Source organism: Juglans microcarpa x Juglans regia, chromosome 1D (assembly GCF_004785595.1).
Source record: "Juglans microcarpa x Juglans regia isolate MS1-56 chromosome 1D, Jm3101_v1.0, whole genome shotgun sequence".
Lineage (NCBI taxonomy): Eukaryota > Viridiplantae > Streptophyta > Magnoliopsida > Fagales > Juglandaceae > Juglans > Juglans microcarpa x Juglans regia.
Window position 1 is genome coordinate 45,789,821 of NC_054594.1, and position 24,521 is coordinate 45,814,341.

The window sequence follows — 24,521 nt, forward strand, 5'->3', positions numbered from 1 at the left end:
TACCCTCGAATGTTTTTTTGTTTTTTATTTATATAATTTAGTTATCATATTTTCCTCGATGTCTATAATTGGTTGGTGTATAATTGCACCGTATTATATGAGTTTGTGTGATTTCACAAAGATCCTTTATTTCATGCAAAAAGATAGGTAAAATGGAATATCAAATTATAGAACCAATTTAAAAGATTTATGTATAAGAGCTCTTAGTTCTAACTGATCCAGATAGTTCCGACTTAAAAGCTTGTCCAAATTGACCACATCAACAATGCAAACTCATGTAATCGATTTATAAATAAAAAAGAAGTGATATTTACAATCTTAGATTACGTAAGTTTCATATACTTTTTTTTTCTTTTAAAGTAATTGAATTTAAAATCTATGTAAAAATAATTATTTTTTAACAATAGACTTTATTTTTTTTAAATAAGATACGTGAGACTTGTATACCCTGAAATTTTATATATATTCTTATTCGTAACAATCAACATGTGTGCTAACAATAACGTGGTTGGTATTCAAATTAAAAGCTATAATGAAAGATCATTAAAAAACCTACAGAAAAGACCGAAAACGGAATGGGCCGAATGGCTTTAGAGCCTGCATTCTCCAAAATGACGTTGTTGCATTCATAGAGAAAAGTCACCTAGCTTTTGTACTATAGTGTTAAAAGTTAAAAAGTATATTTTTTATGAATATAGGATGAATTTAATTTTTAACTATTTTATTTATATAAATTTTTATATTGGAATAATTATTTTTTTATTATATGTCAATAAAATAATATGAGATGAATTTGGTTTTGACTATTCACATCAAATTTTTATATTGGATTATCTATTTATTTATTATATAATAATGAGTAATTAATAATTTTAAAAATATTTTAATTTTTTTAATTATAAATTTATTTTTTTATCATATTTTACTATTCATAATATTATATATTAATTAGTAATCATATTCTAATTATATTTTTTCAATTATCATTTAAAAGTGAGAGAGAAATAATTGATATAAAATGTATTTTATAAATGAATAGTTCCTTTCAAATTTAAAAATAATTTTAGAAGTGACTGTAGCTAAATTTAAATTATTTGAAATTTAGCTATTCCAATGTGATCACATTTTATGGTTTAATAACTAAATTTTCAATGAATTTGACTTTTAACTAATCCAATGAAAGTGCTATAAAGCAAGTATTTGTTTTTTAAGGATAAATGATTAATTTATAAATAAATTAAAAAAGATTATAAATTAAGATGACTTTGATATTTTATGTTAAATTATAAAATATTTTTTTTATTAATCTAATATATTACATTAAATCTATTTAATTCTTATAAGTATATTATCATTCAAATATTTAAAAAATATTATATGAATAATAAGAATGATATATGGGCCTTATCATGAAGAATTTGAATTTAAAAATAAAATGAGATCAATTAAAATGATTTATGAATAATAATAAAATTTATGAGATAAAATTTATAAATAATAATAAATAATAGTGAATTCACCGATCCAAACATTTTCTGAGATAAAACAAGTAGCATTGTTATTCGATTTTTTAGCCAACGAAGACCCAACGCCTGTATAAAAACCGACGAAGAGAAAATATCATTTCGAATAGAGCAAATCCGGTACACTGGTCTCTCTGTTATCTGCAGATATTTTTTCTTCCTCTCCGATCAGATATGAACTGTCTTCAGAATCTTCCTAGGTCTGCTTCAACATTTCTTTCACTCTCTTTTTTTTTCCTTTCAATTATCTTACCAGTTAATTTTCTTCATAATGTAATATTATTTATTTTTCCAATTTCAGAGCCCCTGCCTTGCCTCTGCAAAGCTTCAAAAGCCATCAGCGAAATCCTTCCTCCTTTGTCAACGCACTGGTGCACTCATCTTCTACTCTCTTCGTGTGCTTATAAGTAGATGGATGTATTTATATGAGTGTGTTTATCTATTTATTCATGCTTGTACGTAATTTGACAAGATTTTAGGATTTAATGCAGGGAGTGATGAGTAGTGCTGGTCTACAACTACGACGAAGCATGGCGCTCAAGGTAACATGAGAAACCGTAGCTTCTGAATATATTTTCCGAGTTTTGATTTTGTAATCTGCATGCCTTCTATTTATTGCTTGGACTTTTAGTCCTTTTTCCCCTTTTCGGTTTGAGATATAGATGACGTTGTTTAACGTGGTATTAGTTATTTTTGTAAGTCTTGTATTTCTTGTTTGGGCATCTCTGATGTGGTCGAATATTCCGTGGTTTCCGTCTGTAAATATGTTTGCATATGATGTAATCTTCTAAAATTCATTATCTTATTCTTTTCGAACATTTTGTCCACACACACACGCACACTATATAGATAAAGAGCAATGCATTCTTTTATTGTGCTTTACAGTTAGCTAATCCTGATGCTGATTCCGATGGGGCCAAAATTCGAAATTTCCAAAGAATTAATATTTTGTTTCCCTGAATACTTATCCATTATATAGTGCATCTACAACAGTCTGCAGCCTTCATAACATGGTAAGTTTTATGGTGTAATACACGGCAAGCCAATAAAATCATGTTTACTTTGGAGTCTGCCTGGGTGGGGATTAACAATCCATTGTACATTTTTTTTGCCCTGTATAACTTGGGACACAAATCCCTGTGGTATATGGAGCATTTAAGGGGTTAGTCTTATTTGAAGCTTCTATAGGCTTCTTGGTTGGAAGAAGGATGCGTTCTTTAAATGGAAATTAGTTTCCACTGTACTTTCTTTATTTCAAAGGAGGCAAAAAAGGCTGGAAATACGAAAAAAAAAAATTGTACTGTAGAAACATGGCTTTTGTGATAACAGTATCTAATTGTCCATCCTGCATCACAATTTGCTACAATAGTAGCGACTCGTGCAAGGAAACTTCAAAATGCTCATTTGAATCAGTCATGTATTGGCATTGCTTTGTCTCAATTGTAGCAGGTAGTTGTTATAAGCTCGTATCTATGGTTTTAAGAACATAATTTGCATTTCAGCAAGAAAGTAATGATTTTGAGATTTCAGTCACCATGTTGCTTGATTTCATTCAAGCTTTTCATAGAGAAGAAAATTGGCATGTTTGTTTGTAGGCAATTTCGGGTCCCACGTCCAGTGCTGAGGCAAGTGGTGCCAATTTGAAGGAGGAAAAGTCCAAGATATACAGTAACAATATGACAGAAGCTATGGGTGCTGGTACGTTCAGTTTGGTCTTTTTTCTAGCTTTAGCATGAGGACGTGAAGGAGAACTTGGTCAGCATATATTGTCTTTACATATTAGAGTCTGCTTATTGATTTTGCACACTAGAAGTTTTGGGCTAGGGGTGCTGAAAAATTTGACACCAGATGAACATACTTTTTGTGATTAGTGGAATCATGCTCGGGTTGTCTTAAGATATTCTGACAGTCTAGGTGTAACGCCCCAATGGAAAGCCTAAACCACATGGACTATACTCCAAAAAGACTAGTCAATGATACAATTGGAACCTCATTGAAATCTTATAAAGAGCAATAACTGCTCATTTCCAAGCAATGTGGGATTCCATACACTATCTACCCTTATTCTTATCATATGAGATATCACAATCTCCCACCCTTATATTCCCGACATCCTTGTCGGGCCAGTCCATCGTAGGTGACACGGCTTAAGTTCCACATTTCTAAAATGAATAGACTCTAATATTATTTGTAACGCCTCAATGGAAGATCCAAACCATATGGCCTATACTTCAAAAGGACTAGTCAATGATACAATTAGAGCCCCATTGAAACCTTATAAAAAGCAAGAACATCTCATTCCCAAGCAATGTGAGATCCCATACACCACCTTCCTTGGAATTGGCTTAACCTTGGGATTCCTTCTCTCTCTCTCTCTCTCCCGACTTTCTAGCGCACCTCATCATTTCTTTCTAACATAGTCTGCTACAGTCTTGACCTATAGGCATGAACTAGGAATGAACTACAACTACATTAATCCGGACTTGATAGTGGGATCATGCCTACAGGTGATCCTTCTTCTTAAATTTCACAATGTGAATAGATTCTGCCTTTTATCATAAGACTATATCATTTTTGGATCTTCCCATTGCTAATTGACAGACTCCTGAAGATGTTGACAAGCTTCGTCGTATTGGAGTGAAAACCATTTTTTGCTTGCAGCAAGATTCAGACTTGGAGTATCCAAAACAAATTTCTTGCTAAATTCCCATTTGAGCTTATAATTGTTTTCTTTATCTTCTTTTTACATGGGATGTTTATTGCCAAATTTATAACGATTGAGTGCGAGGTAGCCTCTGGCAAGTTTGATTAAGCAAGAAAACATGCTAATTTGAATTCCTTCACTAGCGCATCCAGATATTTTGGGGTTGACATCAATGCCATTCGAGATTATGCTAAGATGTACGATGACATCACACACTTGCGTGCTGAGATAAGGTTAGTTGTGGCGAGATAGTAGCCATACCCATAATAAGTTGATCGTCATTGTGCTGATATTTTAAATACCTATATTGAAAGATGGTTACTTGGTTAACATTATTGAAAAGTATACTTTTGTCCGACCATATCTTTATTGTGTAACAGCTTCAGCATTGGAACAGCAACTGCTAGCACATTCCTTAAAGTTTATCCTATAAATTTGCCTTCTTTTAGCTCAAAACTGATATTATTTGTTGAGCTGTCCAAAATGGATATAGTGCAATGTGCCGGCTTGGTGTTGAAACATTTATTAAAGAACATGAATGATGACAAAATTTGCTAGATTGTTTAGTTTCTACACACATTACCAGAATAATTGATTATGTTAATTCATGCCCTGTATATGTGTGCAACAGTGCATGTAGCAAATTATTACTTTTTGAGCACTTTGTGTACATGTGTGTGCACATGCAAGCACATCTACAGTGGCCTAATGTTTGATGTAGCAGGGACTTTGATGCATTTGATTTACGGAAACGGCTTCCAGCTGTTGTTAGTAAATTAGACAAGGCCATAAATCGAAATGGAGGCGTAACATATATACATTGCACTGCTGGAATTGGAAGAGCTCCTGCAGTTGCTGTATGCCAGTTTCATTCCTTATTTATGATTTTACCAGTTTTTCTTCTTTAGCTCTCGTCTCTATCATATTCTAGAGTGATTATTGATGTTAAGGGGTGCTTCTAATGTTAAATTTTAAATACTCACAATCATATTCATTAAGGGATACTCATATTAAATCATATTCATACTGGTCTATGATTGATTTTTCATTCCTAACATTCTGAAAAATGGTTTTGGATTTCAGTTGGCATACATGTTCTGGGTTCAGGACTACAGACTTGGTGAAGCTCACCAATTGCTGCTGGTAAATGCTTCTTTATTTGATTTATTTTAAAATCTTTTGTGCATCTTTTAGCTGCAACAAACGTGTATGCACTTAAGCCAAGAATATTACAAACTTTAAGTTAATAAGTTCAATTGCGGACATCTGAAGGCATGAGAACAAGTCTGTGCATGTTAGGTTTAATAACCAAACTCAACAACTTTTGAGTTGATGAAGGTTTTTATTGAGTTATTGATGTCAGTAACTTCATTAATTATCCGTAAGTTTTCTGGACTTGTAAGTTCTGTATTATCAAAAGGACAATCTTTTCAAGAATCTGATGTTAATTACTATTGAAGATTAATGATAAAAAGGGCCAAAGGCCCATAGTCTATCTTCACCATGTTTCTGAAATATCTCATTGTTTCTTACTTACAGAGCAAACGCTCATGCTCCCCAAACCTGGATGCTATAAAAAGTACGACTGCTGATATTGTGAGTCATGTTTCTTTTCTCATATATTATTGGGTGCAGTGGTAACCCTAAATCTTATTGTCTGGCTTTCTCCTCCCATATCTGGACTTTTTGCCTTGTTATTGTTCTTATCAAACAGCTCACTTGCTTTAGGTTGGATTTTCACTTGATACAGTTTTTTGCAGTGCTGGCCAAATGAATGCAAATCTTAAAGTAGATTCTGCACTATTCATTTTCAATAATTTTAAACAATTTTCTTAATTCAAATCTTTTATTTTTGCTCGTGATATTTACATGCTCATTCATCTTAAAAGCTTACAGGCCTCAGGAAGAAGCTTGTCACTCTGACGTGGGAAGATCTTAATTACTCAACAGTGGAGGTTTCTGGACTTGATATTGGATGGGGCCAGGTAATGATCATCTACTTACAATCAGCTTTGTGATTTCAACAGTTCTCTTGAATGCTTTATCAAAGCATTAAAAAATGACTTGTGTAGCTTGTCACTTGTGGCAATTGTAAAAATTTGGAAAATACAGAGTTTTCTCAACCTGTGAGTGACTCACACCTGGATGTCACTCTTTGAAGAACATGAAATGACATTTTGGCTCATTGCAATTACACGAAGGGCACTTATAGAGAGAATTGATGTATTTGCAAGACATATTGGACTTTTAAGAAGTTAGATGAGTTGATGTCAGTTAATAGCTGACTTCTAGCCTAGCATGCATCAAATGGTGCTGGTGTCCTCCCAGTCTGGGCAACTGGTAAAGCTTATCTGGTATTAAGGTACAGGTTTTCATTTATTCTGTCTAGCCAATAGGAAAGATAAATGGAGAAAGGTCTTGTACGAAGCCCTCAGGATGTGCATTGGACTCATCATCTGTTCCATGTTAAAGCTTGTAGGATTACAAATCCATGCTTTTTTTATTCATCCTTTTGTCTTGTGAACTTTTGCAGAGAATACCTTTGAAATTTGATGAGGAACAGGGTTTGTGGATTCTTAGGAGGGAATTGCCAGTAAGTGTGTTGCATTGTGGACCTTATTTCTGTTCATATATAAGTGAAAACTTCCCAAGTTCTCATCTTTACGTTCTTGCCTTCTTGACTCAAATTTCTCATGTTGACAATTGTTGTGCTTTCTACTGAGTAAAACTTCACTCACCAAACTTTATTGCTTTTCCATTTTAATTTCATATTTTTAGGAAATAATGCTGTGATCATCCAGCAATACACATGTTTAACTTTAAGAATCAATAGCTATGGAATGACACCATTATGATATTTGTGCCCAAGAAAATAAAAGCACCTAGAATTGCACTTGTATCGTACCGGTTTAACCTCTTCACTGCCGATGTTGTATGTCTCTGATGCACGCCCTTCGAAAGACACTATTTTTGTGAACAGATCGTGTTAATCATATTGGAGACTTGACTGAAACAAATATATTTTTATCATGGACACAAAAAGGTTCAGGATGCTTTCTGGAGATGTCACAAACTCATTCCTGGATACTCCAGAAAGGATCTCTTCTAGCTCTTAATATAAAAGGCTGCACTGCACTGCACTGAACAGTTTCTAGGAATGGAAATCCATGCGTATGAGCAATAAATGTACTAACAAGTGCTTTATCAGGAAGGATGCTACGAGTACAAATACATCGTGGATGGTGAATGGACGTTCAATAAGCATGAGCTTGTAACCTCCGTCAACAAAGATGGCCACATCAACAATTATGTTGAAGTAAGGTTCAAAATTTCTAGCATGACATCTAAAAAGGAAAAAAAAAAGAGGAGAAAACGTTTTCTAGTTTCTACCTCAAAGGGGGGAAAGTTAGTTATACACCAATAATCCCAATTGAGATCTCCTTGCTCACTTTTTTTTTCCCTGTCCTGTGGGTTGCTAAGAGACCTTTTCCGTTGAAGGGAGTTGAAGTAGTTGGTAATGAAAATATAATGATTGATTACTTTGCTGTGGAAGTGGATTTTCTTTTGTAAATAACCTCGTGTGAGAAAAGAAACCGATGACTGTTGGCATATCAGGCAAAATAGTTGGTGGGTAATTTATGTTCAGTATTTTCTAGTTTGAGTTGATATTGATCCTTGGAGCTTATTCACGATCCAACCCTGGTAGGGCAGATTAGGTTTTGGACAGTCTTCATTCTCAAATCCCTGCATGATGCATGAGAAGTTGGTATAGTGCTTCTTCAGTAGTGCTCTCGGTTTCTTCCCCTTGCAGGTTCTTGATGATAATCCGGATAGTCTTAGTGCAGTCCTGAGGAAGAGATTGACTGGTGATGATCCTGATCTCACAAAGGATGAACGACTGAAAGTAGGACAGTTTCTTGAAGCTTTTCCTGATGATGAGCAGTAGATGGTGAAGGTAACTTCAAGTGGTCGGTATAACATAAATGTACGGATTGTTACTAATAACAGCATGAATACCCTCTGTCTCACAATAAAGAAAAGTTCGAAAATAATATATTTTGAAAGAATAATATTAGAGCTACCGCTGGCTCTAGCATGTATTTTTTTAGTTCTTTTTTTTATATAGATTTTGTTAACAATTTTAAATATTTTACAAAAATAAAAATATATTTGTTTTGCTTAGAAAATAAACAATATTGAATCTGAAAATCGACTTTTTTTTTTCCAATCAAATCTCTTAAATACAAAAAAAAAAAAAAAAAGACTCCTTTTAAGAAATAAATAATTGCGTGGTAGTTGGTCTAAATAATGAATTTCATTTTTTTTCCTTAAAAAAAAGATTACGAAATTCATTTGAATTGCCAGTCAAACATGATTTGAAAATACACGGGAGTAAGTTAAGCTGTTGTAGTTGGAAGCTGCTAAGTTGTCATGCCTCTTTTGTTTCTGACTTTTAAGATTTTATTAGTGAAAGTTATATAATCATTTTGAGTGTTTTGGATAGTAAGACGAGATGAGATGGTTTTAGATTAGTTGAATAAAATATTTTATAATATTATTATTGTTTTATAATTTAAAAAAATTGAATTATTTATTATATTTTATATGGGAATTTAAAAAAATTGTAACGATAAAATAAGATGAAATGAATTAAATTGAGAGTATTTATATATCGAACGAGTTTAAGTTGGGGCCTTAAAAATTAAGATTTGTAAATAATTATTTTTCAAAGATAAAACAAACAAACTCAATAATAATAGAGATTTGCTATACAACTTTCAAAACATAATATTTTTTTAAATTTTTTAATAATTTGTTTTAAAATTTTTTTGAGTTTATTTTTTTTAAAATTATTTCAAATTTTCTATTTATTATTTATATAATAAATATTTAATAAAAGAAAAAAATATATGAAATGTGAAGTGTGAAAAAGTTGCGAAGATTTATTCTGATAATAACGATAAAAGAAAATGCCGCGCAACGTTCGAGCTTGTTTCCAATTGATACGTGGGAAAGCGCAACAAACGAGAATAAAAAAAAAAAAAAAAAAAAATCTTGAGAGAAATTACTGTTTAGAAGTAGTCATTTTGCATATTTTATGTCGCATCATTTCAGAGAAAAAGTTAATAAATTGTAGTGTACACACCACTGCCGTAAATGCTATATAGCACTTCGTTCACAGTTACACTGTTAGAAAGGTTACTCTGAGTTCATGCACGTTGGCGAACGCCTCCATCCTCAGTTGCCTACTCTTAGACAGTTACACTTCGTCTGTCAACTTTCTCTTCCAATTTGCGTCGCTAACCTTCCAAGTTTCCATCATTTTCCCGAGAAAGTCCCGCATGGGCCGCACCACATCTCCACCCGAGTCCCTCGACAATGGAGGCGGTCTTGCTGGCTCCGGCAATGATCTGGGGTTCCACTCGATCCGCGATCGTTTTCCTCTCAAACGAAACCTTAGCCATTACCGCAACCGAGCCAAGGCTGACTCGGATCATTCGCCGCTTCACCGCGGCCGATCTCACCACAGCCGCTTCAACCGCAAGGGCTTACTCTGGCTGAAGGGAAAGTCGGCGTTCTACTCCGTGGTGATCCTCGCGGTGTTCCTGTTCGCGATGGCGTCCATGGTGTTGCAGAGCTCGATCACGTCGGTGTTCAGGCAGGGTAGCGAGAGAGGGAGGTCACTGAGGGAGGGATTGAGGTTTGGGAGCACGTTGAAGTTCGTGCCGGCTATGGTTTCTCGGAGAGATGGGCTCGATCCATTGCGATCGAAGCCGAGGGTTGGGGTTAGGGCACCGAGACTCGCTCTTGTAAGTTCTATTTTGAATGTTATTTTCATTTATATATGGCGTTGAGATTGTTTGCATTCTTTGAGGTGAATTTTGTTTACTTCTTTGGAATTAGCAAAGTTCACTTATAAGCGCAATGCAGTCACTAATTTGTTTAAGCATTTATATGAATGGAAATGATAGACAGCTAGTCGTGGCTTCAGTCCTAGAGCGGAATTTGGTTATTTAGTGCATTGGAGTTTCAAAACCCTCATTGATGCTGAGTTTAGTTTCTGTAAAAACTGAAGACTAGGGAAAACATTGAAATTTTAACTTCATGTCTCATGATGTTATGGTTTTTAAAGTATCAACCGGACGACGTGTATTTTCCAAAATTATGATCTTCCAAGCAAAACGGTATGTACTTATTTGGTAGTTAGGAGATGTAAACATTGTAAAGACCGCTTGGGCTCTTATGAGTTCAATAATTGGATGCAGTTACAGTGAGCAGAAAAATGGCACATTGTTAGAACAAAAAATGACAGTGCGAATGGGACACCATAGATTAGCATCGAAATGACCAATTCCATAGAAAAATTTAACCAAAAAGTTAATATTTTTCTCCCTTGACGGAATATCAAATTTGATGGCAAGTCAATTGAAATAAAAACTTACTCACTATTAGCATGCTCTTTTAAAGGCCATTAGAGTAAAGCATGATCCTTGAGATGATGCTTTGATGCAATTAAAAAATGATGGTAGACTGTTTGGCTGTCTTCCAAGACAATGCCACATGCTCCCCTAATTGCACGAGGCTTGGTGACTAGGGAGAGCTTACTTTGTGAGACTAGTAAAAACTAATCTAACTAAAATTTGAAGTCAATTTAAATCCTCCATAACCTGATTTTCCTGTTTACAGCAGAGGTTAACTGGATCTAATGTTCTAGTGATACATTGTTTGAATGGAAGTGGAAAGTCATGAAGGTTTTTGGAAGTTTGAGCAAATTTTGAAGTGTTTTCTATTGGCAATGTATCTGCTAGTGGAACAATGGAAATTTGTTATTACCCCAAGGGGTTGGCCTAAGTGGTGAAGGACTTGGTCTTGGGGTATCACTCTTTTAAAGGTCCAAGGTTCAACACCTAATGGGTGCAAACAATCATTTGGGGCCACACCCCTTGGTGAAAAGCTAGTGATTTAACCAGTTTTATGTAGAGAAGCTTCTAAGGGTGCGATGCACGGGACCAGAGTATACTTTGCAGGGGTGGGTCCAAAGGGCCCTGCTTTGGAGAGGTTCCCCAACATAAAAAAAAAACAATGGATATTTGTTATATTTAAATAGAGTTCTTCTACTTAGCAGCCTTACACCACACACCTGCTGATGTGAGTCTTTATTTTTTATCTTTTTATCTTTTTTATCTTTATTTTTTATCTTTTTAAAAAATAAAGACTCACATCAGCAGGTGTGTCGTGTAGGGCTGCTGAGTAGAATTTTTTATTTAAATAATATTGTTACTTGACCTCCATACTTGTCAATAAAAACCCTAATATTTTTTTTATAACTAAGAAATTTATTAAAAACCATGTAATTAAGCATAGCCTAAGTACACATAAAGTATACAAGAGAAAACACCTAAGTGGAGGTCAAGTGACAATATTAGGCCTAATTCATGATATAGGCATAGCCTGATATATATATATTTTTTTCGATAAGTAATAAAAACCCTGATATGATTTTTTTTTATACGTATAAAAACCCTGATATGATAGCACTATTTCTTCAAGTTTTAAATTATGGAACTAGCCTGTGCCTATGGTCTCTGTGGTTGTAATGCTATCTCTTATAGAAGACCTCGGTGAACTAATTAACTCAATTTCTTGAGTTTTAGAAGTAGATGATAACAAATTGAAGAAGATGATAATAAGAGTTCATGGTTAGTTGAGTGCTTGCACTTAATTGATGAGAAAGTGGAGGCCAAGTGCATTAGTATCAATGTGGAGGCCACTTCATTGATAATAAAAGTTCATGCTATCTCTTATTTGATTTGTTTTGTTTCCCGCATTAGAATGGTTTGCACTTTCTTTGGATGATTGTCAGATTCTTGGAAACATGAAGAAAAGTCCACAATCATTGATGTTGATTACAGCGATGAAGAATTTACAGAAATTGGGGTATGTGCTTAAGGTGAGTGGCTCTTACATTTCTTTGAAATTGGGATATGTAGGTAGTCGCAATTGTTTCTCCATTTTATGAGAAAAAACAGGTTGAAACTTGAAATGCTTATTTAATGTGGTGATGCAGTTGGGTATAAAAGGGCATGTTGGTACAAGTTCATGCATTGCTCCTCATGGAAACATGTCATTTATAATAAAATTGGGGCACCTAGCTTTTTAAAGTGCTGACCAGTATTTTGAACTGCCGGTTCTGAAAAGCTTATGCATTCTCACAATGCTTATCCAACAGATTTTTGCACTGGATGATGGAAAAGCACGTTCAATGTGGGAGCAAATAGGTGGCCGGCTTTCAATATTAGGTCCTGAGCAATATGGCCATATAGATTGGTCAATGTATGTTTGATTTTTATTCTTTTGGGGGGGGTGGGGTTATGCATTCTTGTTTCTTTTTTTGGTGGTGGGGGAAGGGGGGAACTCTATTTGGAGTGCAATTTATTCTTAATCAGACTTTTTTCTATTATTTTTAACTAGTCTTCTTGTGTATGGATTACTGAAGATCTTTTCTTTTCTACAGTTTTGAAGGCATCATTGTTGATTCTCTTGAAGCGAAAGAGGCCATTTCGGGGTTTGTTGAGCATCTCCATGTAGCTCACTAAGGATTATAACCATGATTGAAAGTAGTTCTCTTTGATGACACATTGTATTATGCTTGATGTGCTTTGGCAATATACCATTTGCTTTTGCTGACATCTCTCTCTCTCTCTCTCTCTCTCCAGTTTTATAGACACAAAAGAAATATAGCTAGTGTTACTTTAGTTTGAGATGTTATAATTAGTGAGTTTTATCTGCATGCAGCCTTATGCAGGAGCCTTTTTGTTCGGTACCACTTGTATGGATAATTCAAGAAGATACACTTGCAAATCGTCTTTCAGCATATGAGGAAATGGGCTGGAAGTATCTTGTTTCCCATTGGAAAACTGCTTTTAGTAGAGCTAGTGTCGTCGTGTTTCCAGAGTTCACTCTGCCGGTAATCTGCGAACTAATGTACACAATATCTTCCTACCACACTTTGTTTCTGAAGGGATTTGAATTGGACTGTCAATTTCCGCTTCTCAATTTTGTTCCTTCTTGTATCAGATGTTATATAGTGTTCTTGATGCTGGGAACTTCTTTGTGATTCCTGGATCACCAGTAGACGTCTGGGCTGCTGAAAGCTACAGCAATACCCACTCCAAATACCAATTAAGGAAGAACAACGGATTTAGTACAGATGATATGCTGGTTCTAGTTATTGGAGGCTCCTTCTTCTACAATGACATATCATGGGAATATGCTGTAGCAATGCATGCCATAGGACCACTACTAATAAAACATGCAAAGAGGACAGATTTGGGAGGCTCTTTTAAATTTGTGTTTCTATGTGGTAATTCCACCGATGGATATGATGATGCTTTACAGGTAGTCAGTTGCTTATTGGTGCATTGTGATAGACTATGCTCTTTCTGCTATTAATATCTTACTTTTACCTACCAACATAATGGCTGGCAAATGTCTGATAAATTAAATGATTGCATCATAATGTCGTAAAGAAGTATGGCTCAACTTTTAAAATGGATGAGATGCATTCCAACTAGCTTATGAAATCATCACAATTTAAATGCAATTTTTGTCCTTAAATGTTATTTCTAGTTCAGATGATTTGGTTGTAATGTTTTTCATGAATTGCAAAACTAAAAAGCTTGATCTTTCCTTTTTTCAAAGCTTAATGAAGAATTTTGGATTCATTTGGTTATACAAACTCACCATTTGCAGTTCCTTAATAAACTTACACTCGTGCACATTCACAAATATTATTATTTTCTTTTGTGTTATGAGAAATATACTAGAAAGGAAAGTAATTTATTGAAGCTGTAGAAAGATGAAGATGGTTTATTGTTACATTGCATATAGGAAATCTTTTTATGTGTTCAACTCAGCCCATGATGCTTGAGTATCTTCTCTATGTATTATGAATTGGTTATTTATTTATTTATTTTGTGTAGGAAGTGGCTTCACGTCTAGGACTTCTTCCTGGTTCTGTAAGGCACTATAGCTTGAATAGTGATGTGAACAGTGTGTTATTAATGGCTGATATTGTTCTCTATGGTTCCGACCAAGATGGACAAAATTTTCCTTCTTTGCTTATCCGAGCCATGACTTTTAGAATCCCCATTATTGCACCTGATTTTCCCATCTTCAAAAAATATGTGAGTTCATGCTAGTTATTTTTCACACGGTTCAATGATCGCTTTAGTTTGTGGGGGATGTCTTCAGTTCTCTTTCTTACATTTGCAAAGTGGTCTTTGAATTTACAGGTTGTTGATGGGGTTCATGGCTTATTGTTTCCAAAGCATAACCCTGATGCTTTGATGAGGGCTTTCTCCCTCCTGATTTCAAGTGGAAAACTCTCTAAGTTCGCTCAAGCAGTTGCTTCCTCTGGAAGACTGCTTGCTAAGAATATGCTGGCATCAGAATGCATAACTGGTTATGGGAGGTTACTGGAAAATGTACTCTATTTCCCATCAGATGCCATGCTGCCAGGTCCTATTTCTCAGCTTCAGCAGGGGGCATGGGAGTGGAATCTGTTCAGGGGGGAAATAGAACTCAAAAATGGGGCCAAGCGAAACAGTGACGAGAAGGCTACTTCAATGGGGATGTTTAGTGTTGTTCATGCCCTTGAAGAAGAGTTCATCAATTTTACTAAGTTACCAACCTATACTGAGAATGGAACTGAGATTCTGCCACAAGATATCCCCACTAAACTTGATTGGGATATTTTGAGAGAAATAGAAATTTCTGAAGAAAATGAGAGGGTAGAAATGGAGGAGGTATGACATTCTGTTATAATTACCGTGCCTTCCATGTTCTCCTCTCCGCCCCCCTCTCACTTCAAATAGTCTGTATTTGAAGTCATTTTGTCCTTTTATTTTAAAGACAGCTGAAACAGAGTTATTTTCTTGATCTATAGCTCGACGAAAGAATGGAGAGAAACCTTGGTGATTGGGATGAGATTTATCGTAAAGCTCGAAAATCTGAAAAACTCAAGTTTGAAGCAAATGAAAGGGATGAGGGAGAGCTTGAGAGGATGGGTCAGCGCGTGTGCATTTATGAGATTTACAGTGGAGCTGGGTCCTGGCCATTCTTGCACCATGGTTCTTTGTACCGTGGTTTAAGCCTTGTGAGTTCCTTTATCTTTATGTTAATATATTTTTACTGGTCAATATTCCTGTTTTCTTTTTCCTCCTGCTATCCCTTCCTGGAGATCCAATCATTTTTATACAAATAATACTTGATACTGCAGTTTTCATTTGTATCTATAGTTTTGTTATGTTGATTTTGTTTATCATTCAAGTGCTCTAGTTTGTATGGTTTGATGAAACCTGCTTGTTCGTGATTTTCTTTCAAATATAAGCTAAACTTGAAAACGGTAATTTGCTTTGGAGGACTTATTTCATACTCATTTATATTCAAATTATCTAACATTGAATCTGGCAGTCTTCAAGAGCACGGAGGTTGAGATCAGATGATATTGATGCAGTTGGGCGACTTCCCATTTTGAATGACTCTTACTATCAGGATATTCTCTGTGAGGCTGGGGGAATGTTCTCTATTGCAAATAGGGTGGATAACATTCACGGAAGACCTTGGATTGGATTCCAATCTTGGCGTGCTGCTGGTAGGAAGGTATTTTGTGTGTTGGTTGAGTTTACTTTCAAGTATTTAATTTTTCCTAGTTACGTGCATGAAATAATTTTTGGCATCAGAAGTGACCCTTTCAAGTTTCAACAGAAGAAAAAGACTTTTGTAGGGAAAAAAAATTAAAATATTTTTTCAAAAATGCTGCTGAACCTTGGTATATTCTGCTTGAAATTTTCACACTTCCAACTTCTTTTTATAATCTGCAATTATTGCTCAGCCCCAATTTCCTTTAGCAGGCTTCACTGTCCTTAAAAGCTGAGAAGGTTTTGGAAGAAACAATACAAGAGAACACTAAAGGAGATGTAATATACTTTTGGGCGCGCATGGACATGGATAGAGTCACTGGAAGCAATGACGCACTCACGTTTTGGTCCATGTGTGACATCTTAAATGGAGGACACTGCAGGCATGTTTTGAGTATTAGTTGTAATGTTATTGTTACGCACAGATAAGTCTGGAAGTTCTCTGTTCTGCTCATGTCTATATCATTGTGCGGGAAGGGTGTGGCTATATGCATCTTCTTGTATTTATGTAGGTGATCTTTCTAATAGTGAAAGTAACGACTGCTGTACTACTTATAAAAAAAAATGACTGCTGTACTTGGAACCAATTTGATAGAATGGTTTTGAGTTGCCATTGGAGTTGATAAAGGTGTAGACTCTTGGACCATTAAAACACTACAGTAGTTCTAAGCATGCATGGAAAAGACAGGCTCCACATTTGCTTTTATAGTACTCAGTTTGAGTATGAAAGGTTGCCCTTTCCTCAAACCCATTGTGATTGGACTAGGAATTTTGGTTATTGTGTACCCCAATTGTGGGTCTGTGTGTGTGTTTATCAAGATGAATGTTATTTTGGATTTAACTCTGTTTAAATTAAAATGCTTATAGGTCTGCTTTTGAAGATGCATTCCGCCGGATGTATGCATTGCCACTGTATCTAGAAGCTCTTCCACCCATGCCAGAAGATGGTGGCCACTGGTCTGCTTTGCATAGCTGGTTGATGCCAACCCCTTCCTTTCTGGAGTTCATAATGTTTTCACGGTAATTTGCGGAGAATCTGAATTTGTGACATTTGGCCTTTACAGTTTTTAATTTTATTTTCACATGGCACATTACATTGAAGGCACTCATGGTCAATTGTAGACGAAACCTAGTGAAAATTTCTCATTGAACTGCAGGATGTTTGCTGATTCTCTTGATGCCTTGCACATCAATTCCAGTAAAATCAGTATGTGCTTACTGGGATCTTCAGAGCTTGAGGCAAGTAGGATGGGTATGGATTTGGTTGATTTTCAGGTCCCAGTGGGAGCTTTATTGTCCTAACTTTTGCTTGTTTAATTATCAAAACAGAAAAGGCACTGTTACTGTCGTGTATTGGAACTCCTGGTCAATGTTTGGGCTTATCATAGTGCCAGGAAGATGGTTTACATAGATCCACACGTTGGTTCACTGGAGGAGCAGCACCCAGTTGAACAACGAAAGGGATTCATGTGGGCAAAATATTTTAATTTTACGTTGTTGAAGAGTATGGATGAGGAATTAGCAGAGGCGGCAGACGATGAAGACCATCCACGCAACATGTGGTTGTGGCCATTGACAGGGGAAGTGCATTGGCAAGGGATATATGAAAGGGAGAGGGAACAAAGATATAGGCTGAAGATGGACAAGAAGCGAAAAACAAAAGAGAAACTGTTCAAAAGGATGAAGCATGGTTACAAGCAGAAGCCACTTGGAAAATAGAAAACATATTATCTGAACCGCTCATGTCTACTTTAGCAACACTCGACTCCTAAAATGGTCACTGAACCCATTTTTCGCAGCTTGCAAACTGGAAAACGCCCTTGCAGATTGAGGAAAAGCATAATTTTTTCTAACAGCATCGAGGTTGTTCATAAGAAAAATGGCAGTTCGAGTTTTTCTCGGTTTTACTAAACACACATACACTAGAGAACCGGAGGGGAGAAATAAGGAACTTCCCAGAAAGAGCAGCTCGCTAGCCTTCTGGGGCCTTTTTACTCGGTCATTTCAAGCAGCACCATGAACATTGGGTTTTGAGAAGTACCCAACATCCCTTGAACTTTTTTGTTTTGTTTTTTTGTTTCCATTTTAGAATATTCAATTTAGTGAGTAAAAAGCTGCATTTCTTTCGTTAATGTATATTCATTCTAATTTCCACGAAAGCAATGACAATTTTGATAAGAACAACAGTGGCTGCTTTTATGCTTTGAACTGGTTATCTTAAAATCATTTTTCTTTTCCCGCACAACGACATTGTGCGGGGTTATATTTGTATTGTGTTCGGAAGGTGTCTAACATGGGTCAAAAGAGTGGAGTTTATTATTAAAAAATTATTATTATTTTTTTTTATATAAATCTTATATTTTATTTATTTTTTTTAAAATAATTACGCAGCAGTTACATGATTGTAAATATTTTTTTCTCTTTTTGTAAATAGGGAGGATGACTACTACTACTACTACTACTACGATTTCTAGCTGTCTCTCCCTCTTATATCTTAAACCACCAACAAATATCAATATCCAGAAGTAGTAACAAGTTGACCGATTTCAATTTCATATGGGTGGGTTTTGTCCCTTTTTAGCTTGAGATGGATGGTAGTCGGTTTTTCCCCAACCACGTCTTCCTCTTGTGCATTGCATAAACATACCTTTTTTTTTTTTTTTTTAATTAATTAATTTATTATTATTTTTTTATGCCATATGCATTCATGAGCATGCCATGACATATGCAATCAGTAATGTTAATACAAACTTCAAATAAACAAGTATTCTTTGTTAAAAAAAGGACTCCACATAAAAAAAATAGATTTTTTACATTTTTTGAGATGGGATTGACTTTTTTACAAATGAACTACGCGAGATTTATCTATTTAGGACTTATACAAATCATTCCTCCATATGCAAGTCATGGAATCAATCTAGCAAATATGCAGAGCGCAGATGCAAAAAGTGCAAAATTCTGCATTAGTTTGCGACGCGCTCTATTCTGCAAAATTCATCATCATCATAGGTAAAATGCAAATCCGAGCTTCTCAACGCCATAACCCAAGTTGGGCTGATAATGCGAATGTCACTTGGGCTAAACTAAATCTTATTCAAGCCCAATATAAGCAGCCCACTTTCCTTCTTTATCCCCCAAACTCCCGCCCTCCTCTTGACCAATAGGAATGCAGAGTGCTTATGGGTTCCAGCACGAACCTCTCTACCATCTTACTGTGCTGGCAGTAGGGTTTTTAAAAACCCCCCCAACGATAAAGCCTAATCTCTCTCTTGTTTCTCTCGTGTCCAGGTGATGCTCCGACTCTCAAGCACATTGCTTCAATTCCGTTATCATTTCCTTTTTTTTTTTCTTTTTTTTTTCAGTTGAAACCAATTTGTGCATGAATTAATTTTTTTCGTTGCTTTCGATTGCTGGGTTTTCTATCTTTTACCTCATTTTGTGGTGGATTGTTCATGTATGTGGTCATTATAACTTGTTTTTGAGTGTATTCCTATCTGGAATTGATCCTGTCACTCCCAAGCTCTATACTTTTGCTTGATTCTGTCACCATCTCCTCAAAATTTTCTGCCTAAACTTCCAAGCATTGGAATCATTACATTATTGCTTTAATTTTTGGGTTTTCTTTTATTAGTACCTCTGTTGTTTTGGGTCGAATCCTGTATGGGATTCAACCACTGTACGCGACTATGCTTTTTAATTCCACATGATGGTTACCAATGTTGACCTATAAGAATTTCGTCTCGTAGCGTTTCCATTTCAATGATAATTGGTTACAAGGAGGCCATGCACAGGGCCTTTTAAAACTCTACCATAAATTTTCACGAATGTAAATTTCCCATGTTGGTTTTGTTTAGAAGATCCTTCTTGTCTGATTTCTGGTACTTTAGCTTACGCATGCTCGGAATGGAAGATTTTTAGAACAAGAATTCTCTGATGTTCTTTGTGTTACTTTTAGGTTTGCGTTCTAAAGGAGGTGAGCTTCTAAACATTATGTATGCTGTGAAGGGTGGCTGGGTTGGTCAAACGTTTGCCCTGGCTAGAAGGAATGACTCTGAAGGGAGGAAGTCTCGGATTCGGCGTTCAAAGGAGGAGAGGAAGGCAATGGTTGAATCCTTTATAAAGAAGTAATTGCATTACAGCTTTCCTTTATTCATAAATTATCTATAAAAAAAGTTGTGGTTTTATTTGAGTCACTGATATTAGATGCCATGCTTAGGTGGTGTAAAGGCATTTTCTAATCATACTTATCATCTCCGATCATTCCCACGTCTCCCTCTATTCCTTCAAAATTGAATCTAGTGTGTATTCTCTTTTCTTGACGTTTCTCTCATGCTGTAACATATTTACCAAGCAGCGTCTCTTTTGAATTATCTTCTATAATTGTAGTATATTATGTTATTGGATGTGACGTGTTACAGACAATTTGAGTTGTAAGTCGTTGCCTTGATCCTTTAACATAGTAACCCAGCTTGGGGATTGACTCTAACCACCTGCTAAATCAATTTCAGGGAATTTTGGGAAATTAGGTTTCAGTGGATTAATTGGTACTTTTATTATGTTTACATATAAAAAAAAAAGTTGGTACTTTTATTATGTTTAACTAACACCAAATTATATAGAGATCTTTTGAGGATCTTAGATCTTTTTTTGTTAGGATGTTATTTGTATGGTCCATAGCTATAGACTTTAATGGCTTAAACTTGGCTGAATTTCTTGTTTCCTCTTCTTCTTCCTAGATAGGTGTTTTCTCTTTGTATACCATCTTGTGTACTTTGGGCTATGCCTATTCTTTAATACAATCTTTTACTTATAAAAAAAAAACATCAAATTATATAGATATATCTTATAGAAAACTATATGGATACATAAACACAAAATGCTGCGATTTGTTCACTTTACATTCATGTCCAGTTTGAATGAAAACTTTTAATATCATGTGAGAAGCTATAAACTATTGTCATTAACTTATGGGATCAAGCCTGTGACTCTACTCTCCTGGCTTATTTATATAGTGAGTTGATGCATGCAATGCAAAGACATTAGCAACTCCATTGTAGTGACAAAGCCCATTTTAAGTTAATTGGAAGGCCTAGGGTTGGCTCAAGTGGTAAAAGCCTTGGTCTTGGTGGTATGCTCCCTCCAAGATCCAAGGTTCGAATTTCACTGGGTGCAAACAATCTCTAGGAGCCATTGGACTGAGGGATTTTTCTCTTCAATTACTTGAGATGCACTTATGAGAAACTCCTTGCCGAGGGCTTGTGCACCCCTGGGATTAGTTGGGATGCTGTTCCCGGACACATGGTGCCAATAAAAACAAAAAAAAAAGGTTAATTTGAATCGATTCATAATGTGGTGTGTTATATAACTAAATGGAAAATTGCCTATTATATTAGTCTATAATCAATTATCAATTAAAAAAGATATTAGTCTATAATCCATTGTTTTGTGGTACTACTTATATTAAAAAAAAAAAAAAAAAACTTGTTTCGTAGTACTAATTTTCATTAGGTATATCTGGTCAAACATATACATTTTTTTCCTTTTAGAAGGATTATTTGTAAGCTAAAGGTGCAATACCTTTGCCAACCCCTTTAACGTCCTGGTTGCCATATTCTCATGAAAATGGATTTTTGAAACCTTAATATACCATTTATTTGGAAATCTTGCTTTCAGATATCAGAAGTCAAACAGTGGGAATTTCCCATCACTTAATCTCACACACAAGGAAGTCGGTGGGTCTTTCTACACAGTGCGGGAGATTGTTAGAGACATAATCCAGGAAAATAGAGTGCTGGGCCCTGCTAAGTTGAGTCCTGAGGAGCAGGGCAGTGATCAGTTCTTGGAACAACGGAGCAATGACCATTTCTTGGTACATGACCCATTGTGTTCAATTGCCACTGAACCTCAAACTTTGTTTTTAAAATCCAATGAAACTCATCTTATATTTAATCGTCAGCAGGGAACAAGTGAAGAACTGGTATTAGGTTCTGATGGGTTAGGTTCTGATGGGCATAATACTGGACCTGACTATCAGGTGTTCGAAAATGGGCGAATTGTAAATGGAAACCAGGTAGAATTGACAAACCAAAAATCTGATGGACTGCCTTATTTAGAGTTGCAAGTAAGTGAACTCACAGGAGCAGAGAAACATCTTGAGGAAGAATGGGCTGCATCAATGGAAAAATTGACTCTTACAACTGCAGAGGAAGAGCAAGTCTTAGTCTCTGATGGGAATGTATCAGAATATCAGGTGCCTGACAATGGGCAAAGCGTCAATTCTGCCAAACTGACATGTACTGAGTACCAAGTCAGTAAACCTTCAGAATCAGAGGGGAATATTGAGGAAAAACTGTCCACACCTGAGGCAAAAGTAAATCCCATAGCAGCGGATGTCATGGTAGAAGTGTTTCCATTACTGCCTGTCACTGTAACAGTCGATAACTTGAATGAAAGCAGTTTAGGAGAAGCAAGAGATTTGATTAATCCTTTGGAAGAAAAAGAGATTGAAAAGGTGGAGTTGGAACCAGGCAATGGTAGTTTTCTATCTGATGGAATGAATTCCGTGAAGAGTTCTAATTTGGGGGATTATAAATCAGTGGCAAACCTTTCAGGTTCAGTGGACAAGGAAGTAGTAGAAGACCTTGTAGAGCCATCATTTGAAGACTCAAATTGCTCAGCCCCTGGAGAAGGCATTAAGGATGATAGTTGCGATGCCGAAGTGTTTGAAGCTAAAGTATATCGCAATGATGTTGGAACACCTCAACCGCTTGAGAAAGGCCAGGAACTTGCTGAAGCCGAGGTGAGTTTCTTGTTGAAACTTGTGCGTCTATGCATGCAAATTCATGTGAACATTTTCAGAATGAGAACTACTACAGATACAAAAAGATTACACAAAGTAAACCCACAAATTGATGTGGCTTTATGGAATCCGTTAGATCTACTTTATAATAAAAGTAACTATACAATTTGACGTACGACATCAAACCACATCAGTTTGTGGGTTTATTTTTGTGAAATCTCTTTGTAGCTAAAGTATTTTCCTTTCAGAATTCTCTGTTTAGAAATTTACTTATATAAAAAAAAAAAAGAATTCTCTGTTTAGAAATTTTATTGTTGGTGAATGAAGTCAGATTTTCTAATAATTGTTTACTTTCTATTGGGTATATAAATGAAACATGATTGGGGAAAAAGTATAATGTTTTCGGCACACTCTGAGAACATAGCATATAAATTGCCAGCTGTTGGCATTATGATCAAAATTGACTCATTGGTATTCTTTTGCTGAAACTAATTTATTCAGTTAGTGGTGATGCACCCAAGTAGTTTGCTAGCTATGTATAGCTCATAAAAAACATTTGCTGGCAGAACTTATGTTGGGAACTGTTGCCACTGTTCTTTTGCAGGCCTTAAGTGCTCCAAATAACGTCCATACCAATATTCTTAATGACACTTATACTGGCAGTAGTAGTGGTGAGGTAAATGTCCCCAGGATGAGTGTGAACCAACCTAAAGCTGATGTTCAGTGCAGTGGCTTGAACTCCCAGAAAGGAAGCAACCCGACGTTAGATAGAATAAATCTGTAAGTATTCTCTAGTTAGCAACTCCATCCCGAATTCAGCACTTAATTTATGGTGCTTTATCATTTTCAAATTTGGAGCATTTACGTTGGTTCATGTAGAGCTCATTTATAATTCTTTTGCTCTGTTTATTTGTGCAGTGAATCTTGGAAAACAACCAGAAGATCCGGAAAACCAGAAAATAATCCGCTTCTGGACACTATTAAAGCATTTGTAGTCGCCTTTATAAAATTTTGGACTGAGTAAAATGCGTGGAGACTAGTTTTTATTTTGCGCCAAAATTGCTTTATGGATATAGAGAGCTATATACCAGCCAGATAGTGGCTGATGTCTTGGGTTAGTTCTTATGTTAAATTGCGTGGTTGTTTCTTCTTCCTCTTTTTGGGAGGGTCTAGTTGAAGGTACTTGCATGGACACTCAAGGACATGTCTCTCTCTCTCTCTCCCATCCTCTGCTCTCTTGTACTCTTGCTTGTGAATTCTTAAGTGAGATCATCATGTTAATCTTTTCTTTTCCGTACCATATAGACAGAGATATCCTTGAAGAGACAAATAAAAGTTATTGACTGAAAGATGAATAAAGATACGAAGTCTTGAGTCTTGACAAAAAAGGAAAGAGGGATTCGAATCTCGGTTTAAAAAATCCATACAACGAAGTATATATATTGCCTATTGGAGTTTCATTCCAAAAAAAAAATAAATAAATAAACGGGCCTTTCTTTTATAATTCTTCTTACATTTATATATTATTTTTATTCTATTACTAGTTTATCATATAGAAAAAAAATTATTTTAAATATATATATAGAAAAAAAATTATAAATATTTTTAAATCTAAATACTAAATCTATATAAAAAAGAAATATAGAGTTGTGGAGAGGTTTAACTTTTACACGAAGAAATTCAAGTCGAACTAATTACTAGCTGGGTAGAGATTGAATAAGATATAAGATACATGAGTTGTGTGATATATATATATATATATATATATATATATAATAGTGCTACATGTATTT

General features: G+C 35.4%; 3 protein-coding genes across 7 annotated transcripts; all 3 read left to right on the top strand.

Annotated features, from left to right (window-relative positions):
• The first annotated feature begins 1,564 nt into the window (after nucleotides 1-1,564).
• On the top strand, nucleotides 1,565-8,287 carry LOC121263294 (phosphoglucan phosphatase DSP4, amyloplastic-like). 2 transcript variants are annotated; one of them, XM_041166105.1, is made up of 14 exons: nucleotides 1,566-1,723; nucleotides 1,825-1,894; nucleotides 2,015-2,065; nucleotides 3,119-3,221; nucleotides 3,954-4,030; nucleotides 4,125-4,201; nucleotides 4,380-4,460; nucleotides 4,952-5,084; nucleotides 5,311-5,370; nucleotides 5,767-5,823; nucleotides 6,117-6,212; nucleotides 6,761-6,820; nucleotides 7,436-7,543; nucleotides 8,039-8,287. In XM_041166105.1, exons 1-14 carry the CDS (start codon nucleotides 1,698-1,700, stop codon nucleotides 8,171-8,173), a joined length of 1,134 nt encoding a protein of 377 aa, XP_041022039.1. In that variant the 5' UTR covers nucleotides 1,566-1,697; the 3' UTR covers nucleotides 8,174-8,287. The 2 variants fall into 2 exon arrangements, with proteins under 2 accessions (XP_041022046.1, XP_041022039.1); XM_041166112.1 differs by lacking the exon at nucleotides 7,436-7,543 and having other exon boundaries at nucleotides 1,565-1,723.
• A 1,136-nt stretch (nucleotides 8,288-9,423) lies between these two features.
• Nucleotides 9,424-18,113, top strand: LOC121263265. 2 transcript variants are annotated; one of them, XM_041166067.1, is made up of 14 exons: nucleotides 9,424-10,037; nucleotides 12,092-12,178; nucleotides 12,458-12,561; nucleotides 12,743-12,793; nucleotides 13,024-13,195; nucleotides 13,306-13,626; nucleotides 14,211-14,414; nucleotides 14,523-15,035; nucleotides 15,176-15,385; nucleotides 15,703-15,891; nucleotides 16,143-16,312; nucleotides 16,797-16,949; nucleotides 17,087-17,168; nucleotides 17,259-18,113. In XM_041166067.1, the coding sequence occupies exons 1-14, from the start codon at nucleotides 9,570-9,572 to the stop codon at nucleotides 17,646-17,648; spliced, it is 3,114 nt and encodes a 1,037-aa protein (XP_041022001.1). In that variant the 5' UTR covers nucleotides 9,424-9,569; the 3' UTR covers nucleotides 17,649-18,113. The 2 variants fall into 2 exon arrangements, with proteins under 2 accessions (XP_041022001.1, XP_041022007.1); XM_041166073.1 differs by having other exon boundaries at nucleotides 12,458-12,527; nucleotides 12,743-12,812.
• Nucleotides 18,114-19,062: 949 nt separating this feature from the next.
• LOC121263312 lies at nucleotides 19,063-24,016 on the top strand. Of its 3 annotated transcripts, none has more exons than XM_041166146.1 (6): nucleotides 19,063-19,217; nucleotides 19,885-20,053; nucleotides 21,603-21,798; nucleotides 21,886-22,728; nucleotides 23,333-23,508; nucleotides 23,647-24,016. In XM_041166146.1, the coding sequence occupies exons 2-6, from the start codon at nucleotides 19,920-19,922 to the stop codon at nucleotides 23,750-23,752; spliced, it is 1,455 nt and encodes a 484-aa protein (XP_041022080.1). In that variant the 5' UTR covers nucleotides 19,063-19,217; nucleotides 19,885-19,919; the 3' UTR covers nucleotides 23,753-24,016. The 3 variants fall into 3 exon arrangements, with proteins under 3 accessions (XP_041022080.1, XP_041022089.1, XP_041022071.1); XM_041166155.1 differs by having other exon boundaries at nucleotides 21,889-22,728; XM_041166137.1 differs by having other exon boundaries at nucleotides 21,603-22,728.
• Nucleotides 24,017-24,521: the final 505 nt, after the last annotated feature.

Coding starts and splice junctions, on each gene's coding strand:
- LOC121263294 (XM_041166105.1), top strand. CDS start 1,698: ATGAACTGTCTTCAGAATCTTCCTAG. Junction 4,202..4,379: donor CAGCAAGATTCAGACTTGGA/GTATCCAAAACA, acceptor TAGCGCATCCAG/ATATTTTGGGGTTGACATCA. Junction 5,085..5,310: donor GAAGAGCTCCTGCAGTTGCT/GTATGCCAGTTT, acceptor TTTGGATTTCAG/TTGGCATACATGTTCTGGGT.
- LOC121263265 (XM_041166067.1), top strand. CDS start 9,570: ATGGGCCGCACCACATCTCCACCCGAGTCCCTCGACAATGGAGGCGGT. Junction 15,036..15,175: donor AGAGGGTAGAAATGGAGGAG/GTATGACATTCT, acceptor CTTGATCTATAG/CTCGACGAAAGAATGGAGAG. Junction 16,950..17,086: donor GAGTTCATAATGTTTTCACG/GTAATTTGCGGA, acceptor ATTGAACTGCAG/GATGTTTGCTGATTCTCTTG.
- LOC121263312 (XM_041166137.1), top strand. CDS start 19,920: ATGTATGCTGTGAAGGGTGGCTGGGTTGGTCAAACGTTTGCCCTGGCT. Junction 20,054..21,602: donor GTTGAATCCTTTATAAAGAA/GTAATTGCATTA, acceptor TCTTGCTTTCAG/ATATCAGAAGTCAAACAGTG. Junction 22,729..23,332: donor AGGAACTTGCTGAAGCCGAG/GTGAGTTTCTTG, acceptor GTTCTTTTGCAG/GCCTTAAGTGCTCCAAATAA.